Source organism: Podarcis bocagei, assembly GCF_964188305.1.
Source record: "Podarcis bocagei genome assembly, chromosome: 4".
Lineage (NCBI taxonomy): Eukaryota > Metazoa > Chordata > Lepidosauria > Squamata > Lacertidae > Podarcis > Podarcis bocagei.
In genome coordinates, this window is record NC_138128.1 from 64,330,730 (window position 1) to 64,348,464 (window position 17,735).

Below are 17,735 nucleotides of genomic sequence, written 5' to 3' on the forward strand. Positions count from 1 at the left end.
GAAGTCAACATTTCTTTCTACACCCAAATATAATGGCTACATTAAAGCACAATAAACTGAGTCTTGGGTTTGCACACTTTCTCTCTTGCTTCTTGCACATGCAAAGGGAGGAGATTAGAAGTGTCTGCTCCTAGATTGAGGCAAACCATAGTTCATTGCCTCATCCATACCTAGAAATCTGTAATTTGCTCAAACCATAGGATGAAACCATTATTGGGGCTTCTGGTTTCTGGTTTGTGAGCAACCTATGGTTTGCATAAACCAGGAAAGGAAATTTCTATTGTCCTCCCAACATGCATGGACTATTGGGAAATGGGAAGAGGATTCACAAGCATGCAATGGTTTGTCATCATGGTTAAATATAAACAAAACAATCTGCCTTTGAAAATGCATAATTACAGAAATCACAGATAACTTATGCAAACCTGAGAATACAATACTTTATACTTTGAAATTTTGTAGCAAACTATTTATCAAGAAGATAATTTTATTGGCTCATCTGACGCTATATATATGCTTTAGAACTTAAGACATACCTGGAGCTGTAGTGGCTTTCTCCTTATTTTTAGTTTTTGCTTTCCCTGCCTCACTTGCTTTGCCTTTTCCTGAGCCATCTGCTTTAGTTTTTCCTGGACTACCTTTTCTGCCTTTTCCTGAGTCACCTGCCTTAGTTTTACCTGAGTCACCTTTACCTTTTCCTGAATCAGCTGGAGAGACTGCTGGACTTGGCCTGAGGAGACAAAGACCAGGTCTTAAAAATATTGTACAGCATGTAATTTTTTAAAGAACAGTAACAGGAATCAAATACTTGCAGTTTGTTTCATATTACCTGCAACAGGAAAAGCAGAACTCACCTGGCTTTATCACACAAGAGAAACACGCATTCTCATAGTTTTACTTAAGGTTAACATAGACTTGCATAGTTCTGATGGTTCCAAAGACCTGAATAAATTGGTATAAAATTACAGATGATGCTTCTACCTCCAGGCAGCAGGTGCTACAGGGACCAAGATGAACCAAGCACATCACTGGCAGTAGTGGCTACTGGACGAAGATACCTAACTGTGACACTGCCAATGCCTGAAAAAATTAGGTTCCAAAGATTGTCTGACATGTGTCTTTTCAGAGGAAACAGAAGGCTCCTACGGTACAGATTTGCTCCTGCACTACTATAAGAAATTTATTTTATTAGGTTTGACAGGTTTTTCTTGTAATGGTCTATAAAATGGGGTACTAAAAATGGCCTCTTAGATTCCTGTTTGCAGTTCTATTTGTTCAGAATGAAAACAACTGTGCTTTTGTCAGCTTCCTTTACTATATCAGAATTGCTTCAGAGGGTGGGGAAAACATTTATTTATTAAATTTATATACCACCCTTCATCCAAGGGTCACAGGGTGGTTTATAGTACAAAAATACAAAAATACATACCATAATAACAAGCAAAATAATAACACCCCACCCCACTGTTTAAAAGGCCAGAGATCGTTTAATTAGCCAAAGGGAGAAGAGGAATGTTTTTGCCTGGTGCCTAAAGATATGTAACAAATACTTTAGAGAAAACTTTTGAAAAAAATACCTCAGCTCAGAGAAATCAAATTGTGACAATACAGGTTTCAGATATTCTTCTACTTCTTTCATGATAGCCTGGAATTCTGATATAAAATGTTCTTCATCTTCATTTTCTGTTTCCTATGAAATAAAGTGAAACAGTGATTGATTGATCGATTTTAAAAAATAGTTAGAAGGCATAAGAATATCAAAGACAGAAAGGAAAATTGAATAGCCAAATAGAAATAGAACAGTCATGAAAATTTAGTAACGTTTAAACTATCCCAGGTCTAAACTGAACAATCACCTTTAAACAACGTTACACCTTATTTTTATGTATGTGTTATTTTATTTGATAATGTGTTCTCTAACAAAAACACTGGTGCAATAGCTGTAATATTTATAAAATCATCAACTAGAATAGTAGTCATCAACCTTTTGGGACCAGGGAACTATCTTTAGCCAAAACATACCTTTGGATACTCAATTTTTAATTGTTTGTTTTATATTAGGATTTAGGCAGTCCTGCCATTATGACTGAATTTAGATCCGGCTGTCACCCAATGGTGGGTCCTGACTAAAGATGGTGGTGGAATTCGCTACAGGCAGACCAGGCATTGGACTGGTCTGTAGTCTGCTTGGCTGCTCTCTTCATGAAGTCTTGCTTGCAGCAGATTTGTGCAGATTTCCTTTCAACCAGTTTGTATTTACTTTTACTTCTGTCTCATTGAGTCCCATGTATGTATTTTTGTAATAACATTATAGTAGTATTCATTACAACGTCATTAATAACAACATTATTTTCTAAAAGCTAAAAGGCCAGATTCGGAGTACCGTATTTTTCGCCCTATAGGATGCACTTTTTCCCCTCCAAAAATGAAGGGGAAATGTGTGTGCGTCCTATGGGGCGAATGCAGGCTTTCGCTGAAGCCTGGAGAGTGAGAGGCGTCGGTGTGCACCGACCCCTCTCGCTCTCCAGGCTTCAGGAAGCTATCCGCAAGCCTTGCGAGCCCGGCGGGAGTTCCCGCCGGGCTCTCCAGGCTTGCGGGCAGCAGCCTGCAGCCCGAAGCACGGGGCGCCCTCCGGAGCACGCCCCGTGCTTCGGGCAGATGTCCGCAAGCCTTGCGCGACCGCCGGGAATTCCCGCCGGGCACGCAAGGCTTGGGGCGGCAGCCTGCAGCCTGAGACACGGGGTGCGCTGCGGAGCATGCCCCGTGCTTCGGGCAGATGTCCGCAAGCCTTGCGCGCCCGGCGGGAGTTCCCGCGGGCTCACAAGGCTTGCGGGAAGCAGCCCGAAGCCTTGTGAGCCCTCTGGAGGATGCCCCGTGCTTCGAACAGGTGTCAGCAAGCCTTGCATGCCCCGCGGGAGTTCCCGCGGGCTTGCAAGGCTTGCGGGCAGCAGCCTGTTCTGTGGGCTGGGGTTGGGGGAAGCTCGGGCTTCCCCAGCCCCGTGGCTGGGGGGGGGAAATAATTTTTTTTATTCATTTCCCCCCCCAAAAAAACGAGGTGCGTCCTATGGGCCAGTGCGTCCTATAGGGCGAAAAATACGGTAGTTAAAAACAGCAAAGTGGGAACTGAAGCAAAATGCTGCAGGTGATGAGTGCATCAAACTGGGATCCGAACCAGTGTGAAGAATCAGATGACACCCCTAGTTCTGCTTCTGTAAGAAGAACTCTGGGGCCTAATTTGATCAGTGGAATGTCTGGTATCTGGTGGGCGGGGCTTGGGTGTCATGCTCCGGAATCAGCCCCTCCCTTCATTATGTTCCGTTAAATTTCAAGTAAGAGGGACCAACTGTCTTTTCTTTTTTTCTTGCCTCAGACTTGCCTCATGTTGTTGTATTTAGTTTCTCTCATTATCGTTACTTTGCTTATTATTTCTTTATTATATTAATTATAATAAAATATATTATATTATTAATATTATTTATTATTAAAGTTTAGTTTATATTTAAGTGAGCCCCTTAATTTTCTCAAAGAAAAAGAAACTCTACTGAGGAGAGGTGTGGAATGTCCTAAACTGTGTGACTGAGGGGCTATTCCCAGATTGATTTTGTTAATCACTCCCCACCCCCACAACAGACTCCCCAGTTGAAGACCAATGCCCTAGGGATAATAAAAATAATAATTATATTATTTATACCCCACTCATCTGTCTGGGTACTAGCTGACACTAGTGAAATTATTATGGACAACAACTTACGCTATATTCACAAGAGGAAAAAGTAGCTATTAAACATTACTATCTCAGTACATCAGGTATGAAAACACCAATATGAACAAGTGCAGTTCTTACAGTACTTTTTCTTCCTGTTTCTACTTTGATGACTGATTCTTGAAGTTTTTGAAACTCATTTTTGTCTTCATGGCTTCTCTCTGGTGATGGTTGTCTCCGAAGACTCCTCATCCTTTGATCTTTCAAAACCTTTGCCTTCTCCAGCAAATTCATCAAAGTATTAGAATTCACCTGGGATCGCACAATTTTAGCCTGCACTGATGTAAATTAAAATACAAACCTATTAAAAGCATTTTGACACTTGCAATGCATTGTAATTTTTTAAAACATGCAAAGCATCTTCATTTTCCATATCCAGGCATACAGAAAGGATCCAGGCATAAGAGAGCGTGAATTACTGCAGCAGTGGTAGTAGTGTTAAATAAATTAGGTGATGTTATAACCTTTGTGAACCAAGATAACTTGGGGATACATGAGTCATGGAGTTGGGATGACTCAATCTTAATCCTTCACTGTGGGCACCAATTTAACACTTGTACCAGGAATTCAAATGGTTTAATTCCACAGGATGAATTGTATTTCTACGCAAGACTACCTAGGGCTAAAGGTTTTTTGGTGGCCATGCAAAATATTTCTATGTTTCAGCAAGAAACTGAGGGGAGAGCAAGTGTCCTCATTCTGAATGGGCAGGTGGCATTGGGACTTCATCATGCTCATGACGTGATCCTCCAGCTGGCTGAGAATACTGTTCCCAGCTAGAAGGTGCACTTTAAAAAGTGGAGCTGGAGCTGCTGCCAACCACAAAGCAAATAAAGTTGAGTGGAAGAGGGCTTTCAAGGGCATAATTTGGTTCCCTCAAAAATAGGACATTTTTGCCCCAAATATTCATGTGTGAAGTTTCAGTCCAGCCCAACAAAAGAGAACCACAATTGAATCTGCAATTCTTAGGAACGCTTACAAGTTGGCTGGTTAGTTTTTCCCTTTTGTTGCCCACTCTTCTCCTTCTGCTGCCCACTCTTTTCCTTCTGCTGTCCACCTTTTTCCTTGTGGTCCTTTTGTTCCTTTGGATTGGCCAATTTCACTTTCTCAAGTAGTGCGCCATACAAGTAAGATCTAGTGAAGAAAACAATCAAATCAAATTTTTCAAAAGACCATTTTCCCTCAGATAATGCCTTATTCCCTTCTTATCCAACATAAAATTTATAACTGAATGTGATGCAAGTACCTAACTACCTCAATACTCCAAATGATAGTAGGTTAAATGTATGTGCATGTCCTGCTTTCCGAAAACAATGCATTCCCACAAATCGTTTGTTAGGCGAGTGTTTACAGAATGAGCTGATGATTCCTATTATTTCCTATGGGAACATTTCTAATCTGTGATCTCTCTCTCCCCTCCCGCCATGGTTTCCTCCTAAAATGGCTGCAGCCAAACAGGAAAGAAGAGACAAAGGGATAAACTGATTTGTCCGATCCCTCTGCCCAATTCCTCTATCCATGGCTCCTTCCGCAAAATGGCTGCCACCATATTGCACAAGCAAGGAAGGAAGTGGGCAAACTCTGAATCAGCCATGTATGTAGCAACGTTTGGTCATAATTTTTATGTTTGGGTGTCTGAAATCACAGATAGTGTTCTGATAGTGGGACCTGTGTGTAGTTTGAAAAAGTCTGTGCTACATTTTTGAGAGCCTTAACTCTACTTTCCCTGCATTTATTGGGGAAGGAAGGAGAATTCCTTCGAGAAAGGCAAGGAATCCAGAGTAGCAGAAACAACTAAAACTGGGAGAAGGTGCTCAAGTGGAATGGGTGGTGGATGGTTTCTGTCATGTTTTTAAAAACCTCTTTCTTCACATTCATAGCGAAATATAATAGATCGGAAATACTGTTACACACTTCCCAGCTTTGAAATAAAAATGGAAAGAATGCAAATAAAGAAAGAAAATGTAATGGTGGAAAGCCAGAGGACAAATACTATCCTCAAATACTATCACTGTTAACTGTAGTCATCCAACAGGGAGCACCTTATCTTCAAAACATGTGAAAACAAATGCACCTTTCTTCAAACCCATCTTTTCAAAGTGGGAAAGGACCTGAAGTGCAGGAGACAACCATATATACCATACGTAGTTAAAACTGCTGGTACACAGCAGCTGCTGGAAGTTGCTGAAGGAAAAGACGTCACAGGAGTGGCAAAGCAACACTGAAATGGTATGAGTGCACAGACGAAGCCAATAAGCAGTTTGGGACACAACAGACAGATGTTCAGTGGTGGGTTTGATTCTAACAAAGGCCAGGCACAGCTATTTCTCTTTGCTTACACTATAGTCACTATGTTTTACTGAATCAGCAGCTGAAGAGCATGGCCCTATAAAAATGAAATACGTAACCATGGTATCTTTTCCTTTAAATATGAGTAAGATTTGGGTAACACTGCTATGGTGAAGGATTGGCTACAAACCAGAACATGAAGCCATGGTTTACCTCAGACTTCTCCCACCTGGTGCCACCCTGATGTTTTGCTGAACAACTTTCAGGAGCTCCAGTCAGAGATGATAGAAATTGTAATCCCAAGCATCTGGATAGTACCAGGCTGAGAAAAGCTGATTTATGCTAACTATGCTTCGCCTGTTTGCTAGATGACAAACAGCCTTTACTGGTATCTTTCTACCAACAGCCTCAGAGAACAGGGCTTGACCAGTTAAACCAAATTAGATATTTGAGATCGTAAACAGGATGAAGTAACAAACTATGACTTGCACTAACCTGTCATGGTTACATTTTATGCATGCACCAAAGCAATGGCATATGGAACAGATACTCTAACAGCAACGGCTGGTGGGGCACTGCTTTCCCGAAATAATCACCTCTGCCATTGTTCTGGTGTGCGAGAAGAAAGAGGAGTGAGGTGGCGGCAGTGCCAGCATGGTTTTAATGCAACAGCAGAGCCAATCCGGCACTCCTGCTAGTACATTTACACCATGCTGGCATCACCGCCCCCCCTCTTGGTGGTGACTGGAGGCCAGGTAAGCACCGTCACTCCACTGACTGCAACTGTATTGCAAAAGAGTGCCAACATGAGAACCTATATTCATACCTGTCTTCTGAATGCTGGAGAATCATTACATGAAAATTTGGTGGTAATTCATTCATGATGTTAAAGTGTTGTGGAGAAATGCAAAGATTTCCCCATGCCTATGCAAAAAAAGGTAACAGTGAATAAATTTTCAGACCGTTTAAAGCGTAGCTTTAATCTTTTCATGACAAAGTGTCAAAGTAGTAGCATGGCTGGGTTGTAGAATTCTTATTAGCCATATTTTTGTAAAATATACGTCAGTGATTCAGTTCCTTCCTGCTCCTAACCATCTGATGGTGCTGCAGGAGGGCAGTAGCTCTGAGAGCCCAGTTTGTCATAACACAGTAGTCTGCAGCGCTATCTGTGAACTATAGTGCATTAGAAAACGTACATTACAAAAAACAGAGTGAGTTGCAAAAATGTTAACTAATTTTGCTCAGACAATCTATCACTGCTTTTTAATTCTTCCCTCCAATTTTTAATGCTCTTACCTGCTTTATATTCCAATATATATAGCACACACACACACACAATTTGTAGGGCAAGAGAATAAATGATCATATGTGCTGCAAACAGGTGTTCCACTGCAGCTAGGGATCATTCTTGGGTCCTATAGATCCCTAGCTGGATGAGAAATTGCAATTTTATTTTAACTGAGATTTTAACTAACCTTTGAGATTGCAGCCAGCCTGTGCTCCACATTTTTTAGAAGACTGCATGTAACATCTCCTTTTTGTTGCAAGTGGTGCTGCAGATGCAGCATCGCTGCCAGCTGTGATTTGCTGGTGTTCAGGGTAGCTGCTAGCAGGATGTTTTTCATCATCAGTGATGCTGAACAGCTCTGCAACATTTTAATACAAGTCTAGTTTGGCAAATGTTTTAAAACAGATTTCTAATGAAAATCCTTTCAAGAAAGCATGAAACGAAGTGGCCCCGATATGGTGATTATTTACGTTCACAGTAAAGAAGCCCTGACATCAAAATACTAAGAATGGGTTTTCTCAGCTACTCAGCTTCTTTCTGTGGAATGATCTCTCCATAAATGTGCTTCATTGAAACGCTTCCCCACCCTCACACCTGGTTAAATGATATTTATATAGTTGACTAAGGAGCTATTGGTGTAAGGAAGGGATAGTACTGGTGGTGATAAAGCTTATGCAAGTGATTGGCTGAGCTAAATTAACATCACTAGGGTTGAAGGGTGAGGATGGACAAATTAAAAATGGGTGTTTGGCTACCATTGACTGATCTGCTTTGATCTTACAAAGAGGGGCAGGGTGGGCAGAAGTTAAGGGGAGAATTAAAGGAGGAGTCAAGTACCTGATAAGGTGGCAGATTAAGGAGCCGACAAGAAGAGACAAAACACACAAAGCATTTTCAAAAAGTTGTTTAAATTATGTAAATGCCATAAACTGGAGTTCTCAGCTAGTCATTTTTGATGGGAAAGGGCTTCAGCAAATGTTTTAGGAAAACAGAAGGAACTTTTTCACTAATTAATCATGTGGTTGGGGGCTATCTGAATGTCTCCTTTTCCCTCCTTCTCCTCGTCACCAAGCTGCCCTTCCCTTTTGACAGCCCTGGATTGCTCCAGATGGATCCAACCCAACTTCAGGGTGATCCAAAGATGCCACACCCCAATTTGGTTGAATCCTGGGTTGACTTGAGTCAGCCTGATTTTGGGATCTAGCATTTGGTCGGATCTGGTGCACAGCCCCCAAAATACATGTTCCAAAACATTGAACCACTGATAGTCGATTGCACAAGACTTAATTTATGTTTGCTACATATTTAAAGTAATAATTACATCACACGGGAATAGAAACCACCACGTAAAATAAATAATTTTATTTAGTAACATCACCGTCTGAATTCACATGTTCTTAATACTTTTAAGATTGACTTGGCTGATTATGGTACTAACGGGCTAATTGAAGTAGCTGTTGTCTCACCTGATAAAGGGCCAAAAACTGGCTTGCTGAAACGGAGTCAAATCGTCCAAAGCACTCCACCATTTCCAAGCTAGCAGCAGCCAGGATATCAATCATGTTATTATTCATTGCAACATTAATGCTCTGCAGCAAAACCTCCGTTGACTGAAACAGGTATCTTTGGGTCCAAGTCTGTTTCCTCTATATAGCAAAGATCAGAATCTTATGTTTTCAATATTGCTAAAACTACATAAATCCAACATAAATAGTAGTTTATCACTTCAAAGAAGATAGAACATTCTGATCTCATATAACAGTTTTTAATGGAAAAGATTAAATGTTTCTAGAGAAGACAAATGGGCATAAATTGAGAGTTTCAAACTGGGCTCCCAGTTATGCTATTTTGTCCCTCAGAGCATCCTATTAGGGCTCTATTAGATTTTGTTTTCCATTTAGCTCAAAATAAATGCATGTTCCTGTTGGGCTTCCTTTTTCTGACTATTCATCCATGGAACAAAAATACAGCAACAAAACATTTTATAAATGAGGAAAGTGATGAAAAGGCGATGCAAAGTAATTAAAATTGATTAATATGAGAACTGCAAGATCAATATGAGCTTATATTCCTTTTTTAAAATTACCTTCCAAAAAGAGAGAGGAAAGGGTCCAGTTCTTATTTTCATCTCATTTTAGAACAGAGTTTTAGAAACCAACATACCAAGAAATCAAAGAAATCAAATACAAAAAATGGAAAATTAGCAGCAAATAAATTTTTGGCTTTTTCCTCCACAGCTTGTTCAAATTCTTTACTCTTTACTTTCTTAACTAAAATTCTACTTTAAGTGTTATCTTATAAAAATATTCTACAGTGAAGTGGAAATGTCCTAAAAACTTTTCCCTCACTGTCTGTCTTTATAGTAGTGACCTGGCATGTCCTAAACTTAGAATTTATTATATGTGTGTGGGGTGTGTGTGTGTGTATGTATAAAGTACTTAGGTTATCACATAGATGTACCCTTAATTCACTTGCTTTCCTCCTGTAATCATCAAGCTGTTTTTTGGTAAGTTGCAAACCCGGAGTTGGTGTTTCACTTTCATCACATTTTGCTTCTGATTCTGGTGAGGGGGATTTCTCAAGGACAGGTTTAGGTTCCTCCTGTCCATCACAAAAGAATTAAACAAACAAAGCATTGTCAAAATGTAACACATGAAATGTGTGAACATATACGCAAAGCCCAGTCCTAATACAGTATGCAATGTTGACCACACATGCAAGCTCCTCCTTTGTCTGACGTGGCACTCTAGTAACAACATGGACCCTTTAATTCACAGGTTGTCAACCTGGTCCCTACCGCCCACTAGTGGGCATTTCAGGATTCTAGGTGGGCGGTAGGGGGTTCTACGGCACAAGCTGAATCTTCCATCCATCGAGTACTGTGGGTGGTAAGGAAATTTTTACAATCAAGAAAGATGCATTAATGGGTGGTAGGTATAAAAAGGTTGACTACCCCTGCTTTAATTGGCATTTGAATGTGTGTCAACATAACAACATGGCATTCAAAAGGCCATCTGCCATGCCAAGAACCAGGACTGCTCATATGTAAATATTTTGCTAAGGGTTTCCTATTCTTAAATCTGCTATATCTCTTATTTTTATGCTGAATTGGTTAAAAAATATATAACCATTATTTCAAGTAGAATAACCATTTGTAGTTCAGTTGGTAACTAAATGAGGTCTATGCAGACTAGACCAGTATAGTCACTGTTCCAATTTCTATCTTTGGTTTCCTGCTCAGTTTTAACGAATGGCATAACCAGGAAAGGATTTAAACATTTGCTTCAGCTTCCAACGATTGACCAATGTACTACCAAAACACAGAATTCTAATCTTACCCCAAATCATTCTCCAGGTAATGCATCTCTTGGACTTTGTTCTGGGACAAGATTCCCCAACCTGATGCCCTCAGATGTTGTTGGACCCCAACTCCCACAATCCCTGACCATTGACCCTGGCTTTGGCTGATGGAAATTGTAGTCCAAAATATACAGAGGACACAATGAGGACAAGCAATCTATTTCCCTTAAACATGAGGTTTCAAGCAACTGTGAGGTGCAAATGGAGCATGATCTTAATTACAGTACTTGAGAACTATGACACCAACGTGCCTCTGTATTACTTTTTACTTCAGGGCAAGGTGTTGTTTCTCTTGTTGGCACCCAGCCACCCCCACCCCCATGCCCTCTTTATCACACACACAAAAATGATCATTTATTTTCAATATCTATATCCCACATCTTCACAAAACCCCCACATTTATTCCAAAACTTATTCCAATTTGTAAAATCACGCGCTCACAATCCACACAGGACAATAATAAAAATGTGGAATAAGCTGAAAACAGATTTCTGAAGTTGTTCATTTCCCCACTTCCATTAACGCTTTGATTAAATGTAGGAAAAATATGCCGTACCGCTGCCTTTTCACTCCAATGAACATCTGTAAAGATGGGGTTTGTATGATCAGCCATTAAACGCAAACACTTCCCCGTGAGATAGAGGTGCTTGGCTCTGATATCAGGACAGCCAATATAAAGACTCTGTAGGCTTGTTAGCTGAGCTTGGGCATTATGGCCAATTGTGCAGCTGAGTTTTAACCATGCCTGTCAGAATTCAGAAAACATGAAATAAAACCAATATGCTGGAAACTGGTAACATTATGAACAACAAAAATGATCCAATGCTTCAGAAACGGAGTACAGTGGTACCTTGGTTCTCAAACGCCAAAAACCTGGAAGTGTTCCGGTTTTCAAACGTTTTTCGGAAGCTGAACGTCCGATGCGGCTGTCGGTTGTTGTTTCCGGGACACCTGCACCAATCAGAAGCTGCACCTTGGTTTTCGAACATTTAGGAAGTCAAACGGACTTCCGGAATGGATTAAGTTTGGCGTTTTTGTTTCTGCTATTTATTTTGCATTTTTGTTTTTGAGGTTTTTTCAGTTAATTTGTTTTTGTGACTGTATGGAACCTAGCTCAACTACTGATTGATTGTGTGACTGTGGAAATGGATTAACGCCCCCCCCAAAACAAACAATGACAATCATCAGCGCAGGTAAAAAAAAAAAAATTATCATCTACAATACTGTCTTATTTATTTTAAAGTACAGTACATTGATTATTGCTTTCATTTTATGGATCCATGGTATTGTTAGATTGTAAAATTCATGTTAAATTGTTGTTTTAGGGGTTGCTTTTAAAACTCTGGAATGGATTAATTTGTTTTGCATTACTTTCTATGGGAAAGCACACCTTGGTTTTGGAACGCTTTGGTTTTGGAACTGACTTCCAGAACAGATTAAGTTTGAGAACCAAGGTACCACTGTACTGATGATTCTTTAAAGTTTGCTTTGATAGAAGTCACAGCACAATCCTATGCTGAAGTAAGACCTATCATTGTCTTATTCTCAAATAAGTGCATAGCCCAAACCACAGGAAAGCAATGACACACAAACCTGCTCAACAGAAGCAACATCAGGCGTAAACCTCACAAAATCCTCGATAATCTGCTCAATCTCATCTGCTTTGGCCTCTTTCTTTTTTTTCTCAATATTGATGAGAACAAAAATATCCAAAATGATCTCTGTAAGTGTCACCTTCATGCTAGCCAGTTTTCTCATCAAGGGAGTGTTTATATTTTTAGTCTGAAATACAAAAATAAGACTGAGTTAAAAAGAACATTCCAGATTCTAGGACTGTGGTGGATGGCAAGATGAAACACATCAGAGATAGAGTGAGAAAAGTGAAAATCTTGCACCCTGAAGATTAAAAGGCCACTGCTCTCTTGGGGTGGGAAACACAGATCTGTTAAAGAAAATCATGAAGGGAAAAAAAGAATAGAGAAGGGAGGATCGTTTGTGGCTTTTCAAAGTGACACTTATTACTGCATGTAATATTTACAAATGTGAAGGCTGCTGACAGCCACAAAGACCTGTCCCAATTTCCTGCCAATGCTTGTATTCAATGTAGCTGTTCTAGGATTCTCCCAACTCTCTGGAGTAGATTTGGGGAGGGCAGGGGCAGCATGCATAACACTGATTGGGAGCCGCCCAAAGTGGCTGGGGAAACTCAGCCAGATGGGCGGGGTATAAATAATAAATTATTATTATTATTATTATCATGCTGGGGCAGGAGAGGGAGCAAAGTCCTGATGCGTTAGCAGGAATAGTTGAGCAGGCTTCCACTAGCACAATTTACCGGTAGTTGAATATGACCCGAAATGTCCCCAACTTGAAGTTGCAATAAGGAACGCAAATAATGACCAATGAGTAATTGCCTCCATTGGTTTATCTCTGTATTTTCAACCTCGGTGGAAAAGAAAATAATCTGGGACGCGAGCAAAGCTGTTATGAGAGGATTTTTGATACAACAGAACTCTATTAAGAAAAAACTCCAGAATAGTAAAAAGGACAAGATCTTGGAGAGGATAAGAGATGGAGAGAAAAAGTTGAGATTAAATCCAAAATCAAAAGAGGTTTTAAGAGAAATAAAATTTCACCAAGCACAATATGCGAAACTGATAAACCAAGAAGTTGAATGGAAAATTAAACAGATGAAGCAAAAATCATTTGAATCGGCAAATAAATGTGGGAAACTGCTGGCATGGCAGTTGAAAAAGAGACAAAAATTGAACTTTGTTACCAATCTCGAGGTTGAAGGAGAATGTATTCAGAAACCAGAAGAAATTAGAAAGTGTTTCCAGAGATATTTCAAAAAATTGTTTACCCAAGGACACCAAGTAGAGACCGAGATAAACCAATTTTTAGAAAGTTATGGCCTGCAAAAACTAACACAAGATAAACAAACAGCCCTGAATTATAAAATAACACAACAGGAAATTGAAAGCGCCATTCAGAACATGCAACTAGGCAAATCCCCAGGTCCAGATGGACTTACCTCCAAATATTACAAGATACTGAAGGAATATTTGGTTCAGCCACTAATGGAGGTATGCAATCAAATTATGGAAGGGAAGGGGGCACCAGAATCGTGGAAAGAGGCATTCATCACTTTGATACCAAAATCGGAATCTGAAAAGACTCAACTTAAGAACTACCGTCCCATCTCACTCCTAAACGTGGATTACAAAATTTTTGCTGATATTTTAGCAAATAGATTGAAAAAAGTTTTAAACGAAGTAATACATAAAGACCAAGCAGGCTTTCTCCCTGGCAGGCATTTGTCTGACAACACCAGGAACATTGTGGACGTTTTGGAGTTATTACAGACAAATTTGAACACAAAAGCAGTTCTGATCTTTATAGATGCAGAGAAAGCCTTTGACAACATATCTTGGAAATTTATGAAGAAAAATTTGGAAGGGATGGGTGTGGGAAGGGCGTTCCAAAATGGTATTGAAGCAATCTATTCAGAACAAAAAGCTAAACTGATAGTAAACAATGTGGTGACAGAGGAGTTTAAAATTGAAAAAGGGACACGACAGGGATGCCCCCTATCACCCTTGTTATTTATTTCTGTCCTGGAGGTGTTGCTGAACTTGATCAGGAAGGACCAGCAGGTGGAAGGAATACAGGTCGGAGAAAAACAATATAAATTGAAGGCCTTTGCAGACGATTTGGTTTTGACAGTACAGGAGCCAGAAACTAGTACAAAAAGAGCTTTAGAGCTAATCTCTGAATTTGGTCGGGTAGCGGGATTCAAGTTGAACAAACAAAAAACTAAGGTTTTGGCAAAAAATATGACACCTTCAGAAATAGAGGGGTTCCAGAAGGAAACAGAATTAAACGTGGTAACAAAAGTGAAATACCTGGGGGTTAACTTGACCGGGAGAAACTTGAATTTGTTCAAAGACAACTATGAAAAATGTTGGTCTGAAATTAAAAGGGACTTAGAAATTTGGTCAAGATTGAAACTTTCCTTGTTGGGAAGGATCGCAGCAGTGAAAATGAATGTATTGCCAAGAATGTTATTTTTGTTTCAAACCCTCCAGATCGTGGACAGAGTGGAGTGTTTTGGAAAGTGGCAGAAGGACATTGCGAAGTTTGTCTGGCAGGGCAAAAAGCCCCGAATAAAATTTAAGATACTAACAGATGCAAAGGAAAGAGGGGGATTTGCCCTGCCGGACTTAAGATTGTATTATGAAGCTGCATCCTTCTGCTGGATGAAGGATTGGTTTCTGTTAGAAAACACTGATGTCCTAGATCTGGAAGGGCATAGCAATGCTTTCGGGTGGCATGCATACTTGTGGTACGACAAGGTAAAGTCTCATAAACTGTTTAAAAACCATATTGTCAGGAAAGCTCTATTTATTGTCTGGACTAAATACAAGGACTTACTTGAAAATAAGACCCCGAGGTGGCTATCACCGACGGAGGCTAAAGCCATTAAACTACGTAACATGGGGAGTGGCTGGGCAAAATACTGTGAGTTAATAGAAAGAGATGGTGATACTTGGAGGTTGCAGAGCTTTGAAAAATTGAAGGGAAAGGTGCGAGACTGGTTCCATTATGCCCAAATTCTAGAGGTGTTTAAAAAGGATAAAAAAATTGGTTTCCAGGTGGAAAAATCAAAACTAGAGACAGAACTACTTGAACCTAAGACGAAAGTGCTTTCAAGAATGTATAACTTGCTGCTTAAATGGAACACTCAAGATGAGACAGTTAAATCAGCCATGATAAAATGGGCACAAGACATTGGGCACAACATTATGTTTGAAGACTGGGAAAGGTTATGGACCACCGGTATGAAATTCACGGCATGCACTGCCTTAAAAGAAAACATTATGAAAATGATATACAGGTGGTACATGACCCCAGTCAAACTTGCAAAGATATACCATCTTTCTGATAACAAATGTTGGAAATGTAAGGAGGCTGAAGGAACATTCTTTCACCTCTGGTGGACATGTCCGAGGGTGAAGGCCTTTTGGAAAATGATCTATAACGAGTTGAAAAAGGTATTTAAGTATACCTTTTACAAGAAACCAGAGGCCTTCCTCCTGGGCATTGTAGGCCAGAGAGTGTCAAAGAAGGATAGAACTTTCTTTTTATATGCAACCACAGCAGCAAGAATCCTTATAGCTAAACATTGGAAGGCACAGGAGCTACCCACGCTGGAAGAGTGGCATTCGCAGCTGATGGACTACATGGAACTGGCCGAAATGACCGGCAGAATCCGAGACCTGGGAGAAGAGGCAGTGGAAGAGGAGTGGAAAAAATTTAAGGACTATCTACAAAAACATTATAAGCTATATGAATGTTGAGAATTTGCTAAGTTTTTGGGAAAAACATGCTTCAGCATTGAGATCTATAAATGATGGAAATTAAGTTATGATTTTGAAAAGTATAAATTACAGATGATATAACTAAATGAAAGTACAAAAACACATGAAATAAGGTATCAATTTGCTGTTTATTTTTATGGTAAAGAAAGCAGGGGATGGAAGATCTGGGGAAGTCCAGTTGACTACGAAAATAGATCTGGAAAAATGAATTTTCTTTTATAATTTCTTCTTTTTTCTGTAAAATCGCTTTTGTTATGTTGTTGACGATGTTCTTTGACCTTGGAAAAAAAGCAATAAAAAATTTATTTTTTTAAAAAAATATCTCTGTATTTTCAGATGTTCACCAGATTTGGACGGGACTTTGAACGGTCTCATTTGACTGTAAGCAGTCTCCACATTTTGCAGTCTCCGCAGTGCAGTCTTATACATGTCCCCTCAGAAACGAACTTCACTGAGCTCAATGGGACTTACTCCTTATTAAATGTGTGTAAGACTACAAGCTGATTTTAAGACACAACTACCTTACCTACCTCATTAACTGGAATCACATTATTAATATATCGAAAAAGCTCTTCCATTTGTGATACTGCTTCTTGAGCTAACCTGTAAGCATCAAGGTAATGACTCTGCTTGTCTACCTTGTATACTGCATGTTTTCCGAGAATTCTGTAAAAAAGCAAAGGGAAAAAAAGCAACATTAAAATTTATTCAAAAATGGTATTTAGTCCTTGATAATTTATCTATTTAGAAAGATAACCAGATAATGTTTTTTTCCTGCAGTTTTAGCAGCATGTGCCAATTTTGTGTTCAAAGAGATAACCACCATTCACTAAAGGCAACCAATTAAATGATACAAGTATTTTATTTTTTAAAAATGCCAAGTGTATGTGTGCATGCATACATGCACTCTCACACACACACATGTAAGATGTTGATTGAAAGTGTCCACAGAAGAAAAGTTACTTCTGTGCTTTCACATTTCCGGATATTGTACATCACTACTTTCAATCAGGATTACTATTACAGTGGTACCTTGGGTTAAGTACTTAATTCATTCCAGAGGTCCGTTCTTAACCTGAAACTGTTCTTAACCTGAAACACCACTTTAGCTACTGGGGCCTCCTGCTGCAGCTGCACCACTGGAGCACGATTTCTGTTCTCATCCTGAAGCAAAGTTCTTAACCCGAGGTACTATTTCTGAGTTAGCGGAGTCTGTAACCTGAAGCATATGTAACCTGAGGTACCACTGTACTTCCATTTACAGTGGTACCTCAGGTTACAAACACCTTGGGTTACAGACACTTCGGGTTAGAGACTCCACTAACCCGGAAGTAGTACCTCGGGTTAAGAACTTTGCCCCAGGATGAGAATAGAAATTGTGCAGTGGCGGTGGGAAACACCATTAGCTAAAGTGGTATCTCAGGTTAAGAACGGGTTCAGGTTAAGAACGGACCTCTGGAACGAATTATGTTTGAAACCAGAGGCACCACTGTATTCAAAAAGAAATGGTAAATATTAGAACTACTATGTGCAGCTTGTGATCCAGCAAATAATATGAATACAGCAGGTATTTCCCATCAAAGCTTAAGTTTCTGCTCATGGCCTAGGTGGCAAACTGCTAAGTCACAAGAAGGCTTCATGTGAACACAGCCAC

The 17,735-nt window shown here is 39.8% G+C and overlaps 1 protein-coding gene across 2 annotated transcripts in view; it reads right to left on the minus strand.

The window, feature by feature from the left end:
- The window catches only part of CFAP46 (cilia and flagella associated protein 46), an 87,184-nt gene that overhangs the window by 10,629 nt on the left and 58,820 nt on the right, over nt 1-17,735 (minus strand). For both annotated transcript variants that reach the window (XM_081189441.1, XM_081189440.1), the window contains exons 41-51: nt 16,612-16,747; nt 12,294-12,482; nt 11,257-11,445; nt 9,801-9,941; nt 8,807-8,986; nt 7,528-7,698; nt 6,879-6,976; nt 4,743-4,897; nt 3,845-4,041; nt 1,578-1,690; nt 537-730 (exon numbers count right to left, since the gene is read on the minus strand). In XM_081189441.1, the coding sequence (XP_081045567.1) occupies nt 537-730; nt 1,578-1,690; nt 3,845-4,041; nt 4,743-4,897; nt 6,879-6,976; nt 7,528-7,698; nt 8,807-8,986; nt 9,801-9,941; nt 11,257-11,445; nt 12,294-12,482; nt 16,612-16,747 (1,763 nt within the window). The remainder of the gene's footprint in view (nt 1-536; nt 731-1,577; nt 1,691-3,844; nt 4,042-4,742; nt 4,898-6,878; nt 6,977-7,527; nt 7,699-8,806; nt 8,987-9,800; nt 9,942-11,256; nt 11,446-12,293; nt 12,483-16,611; nt 16,748-17,735) is intronic.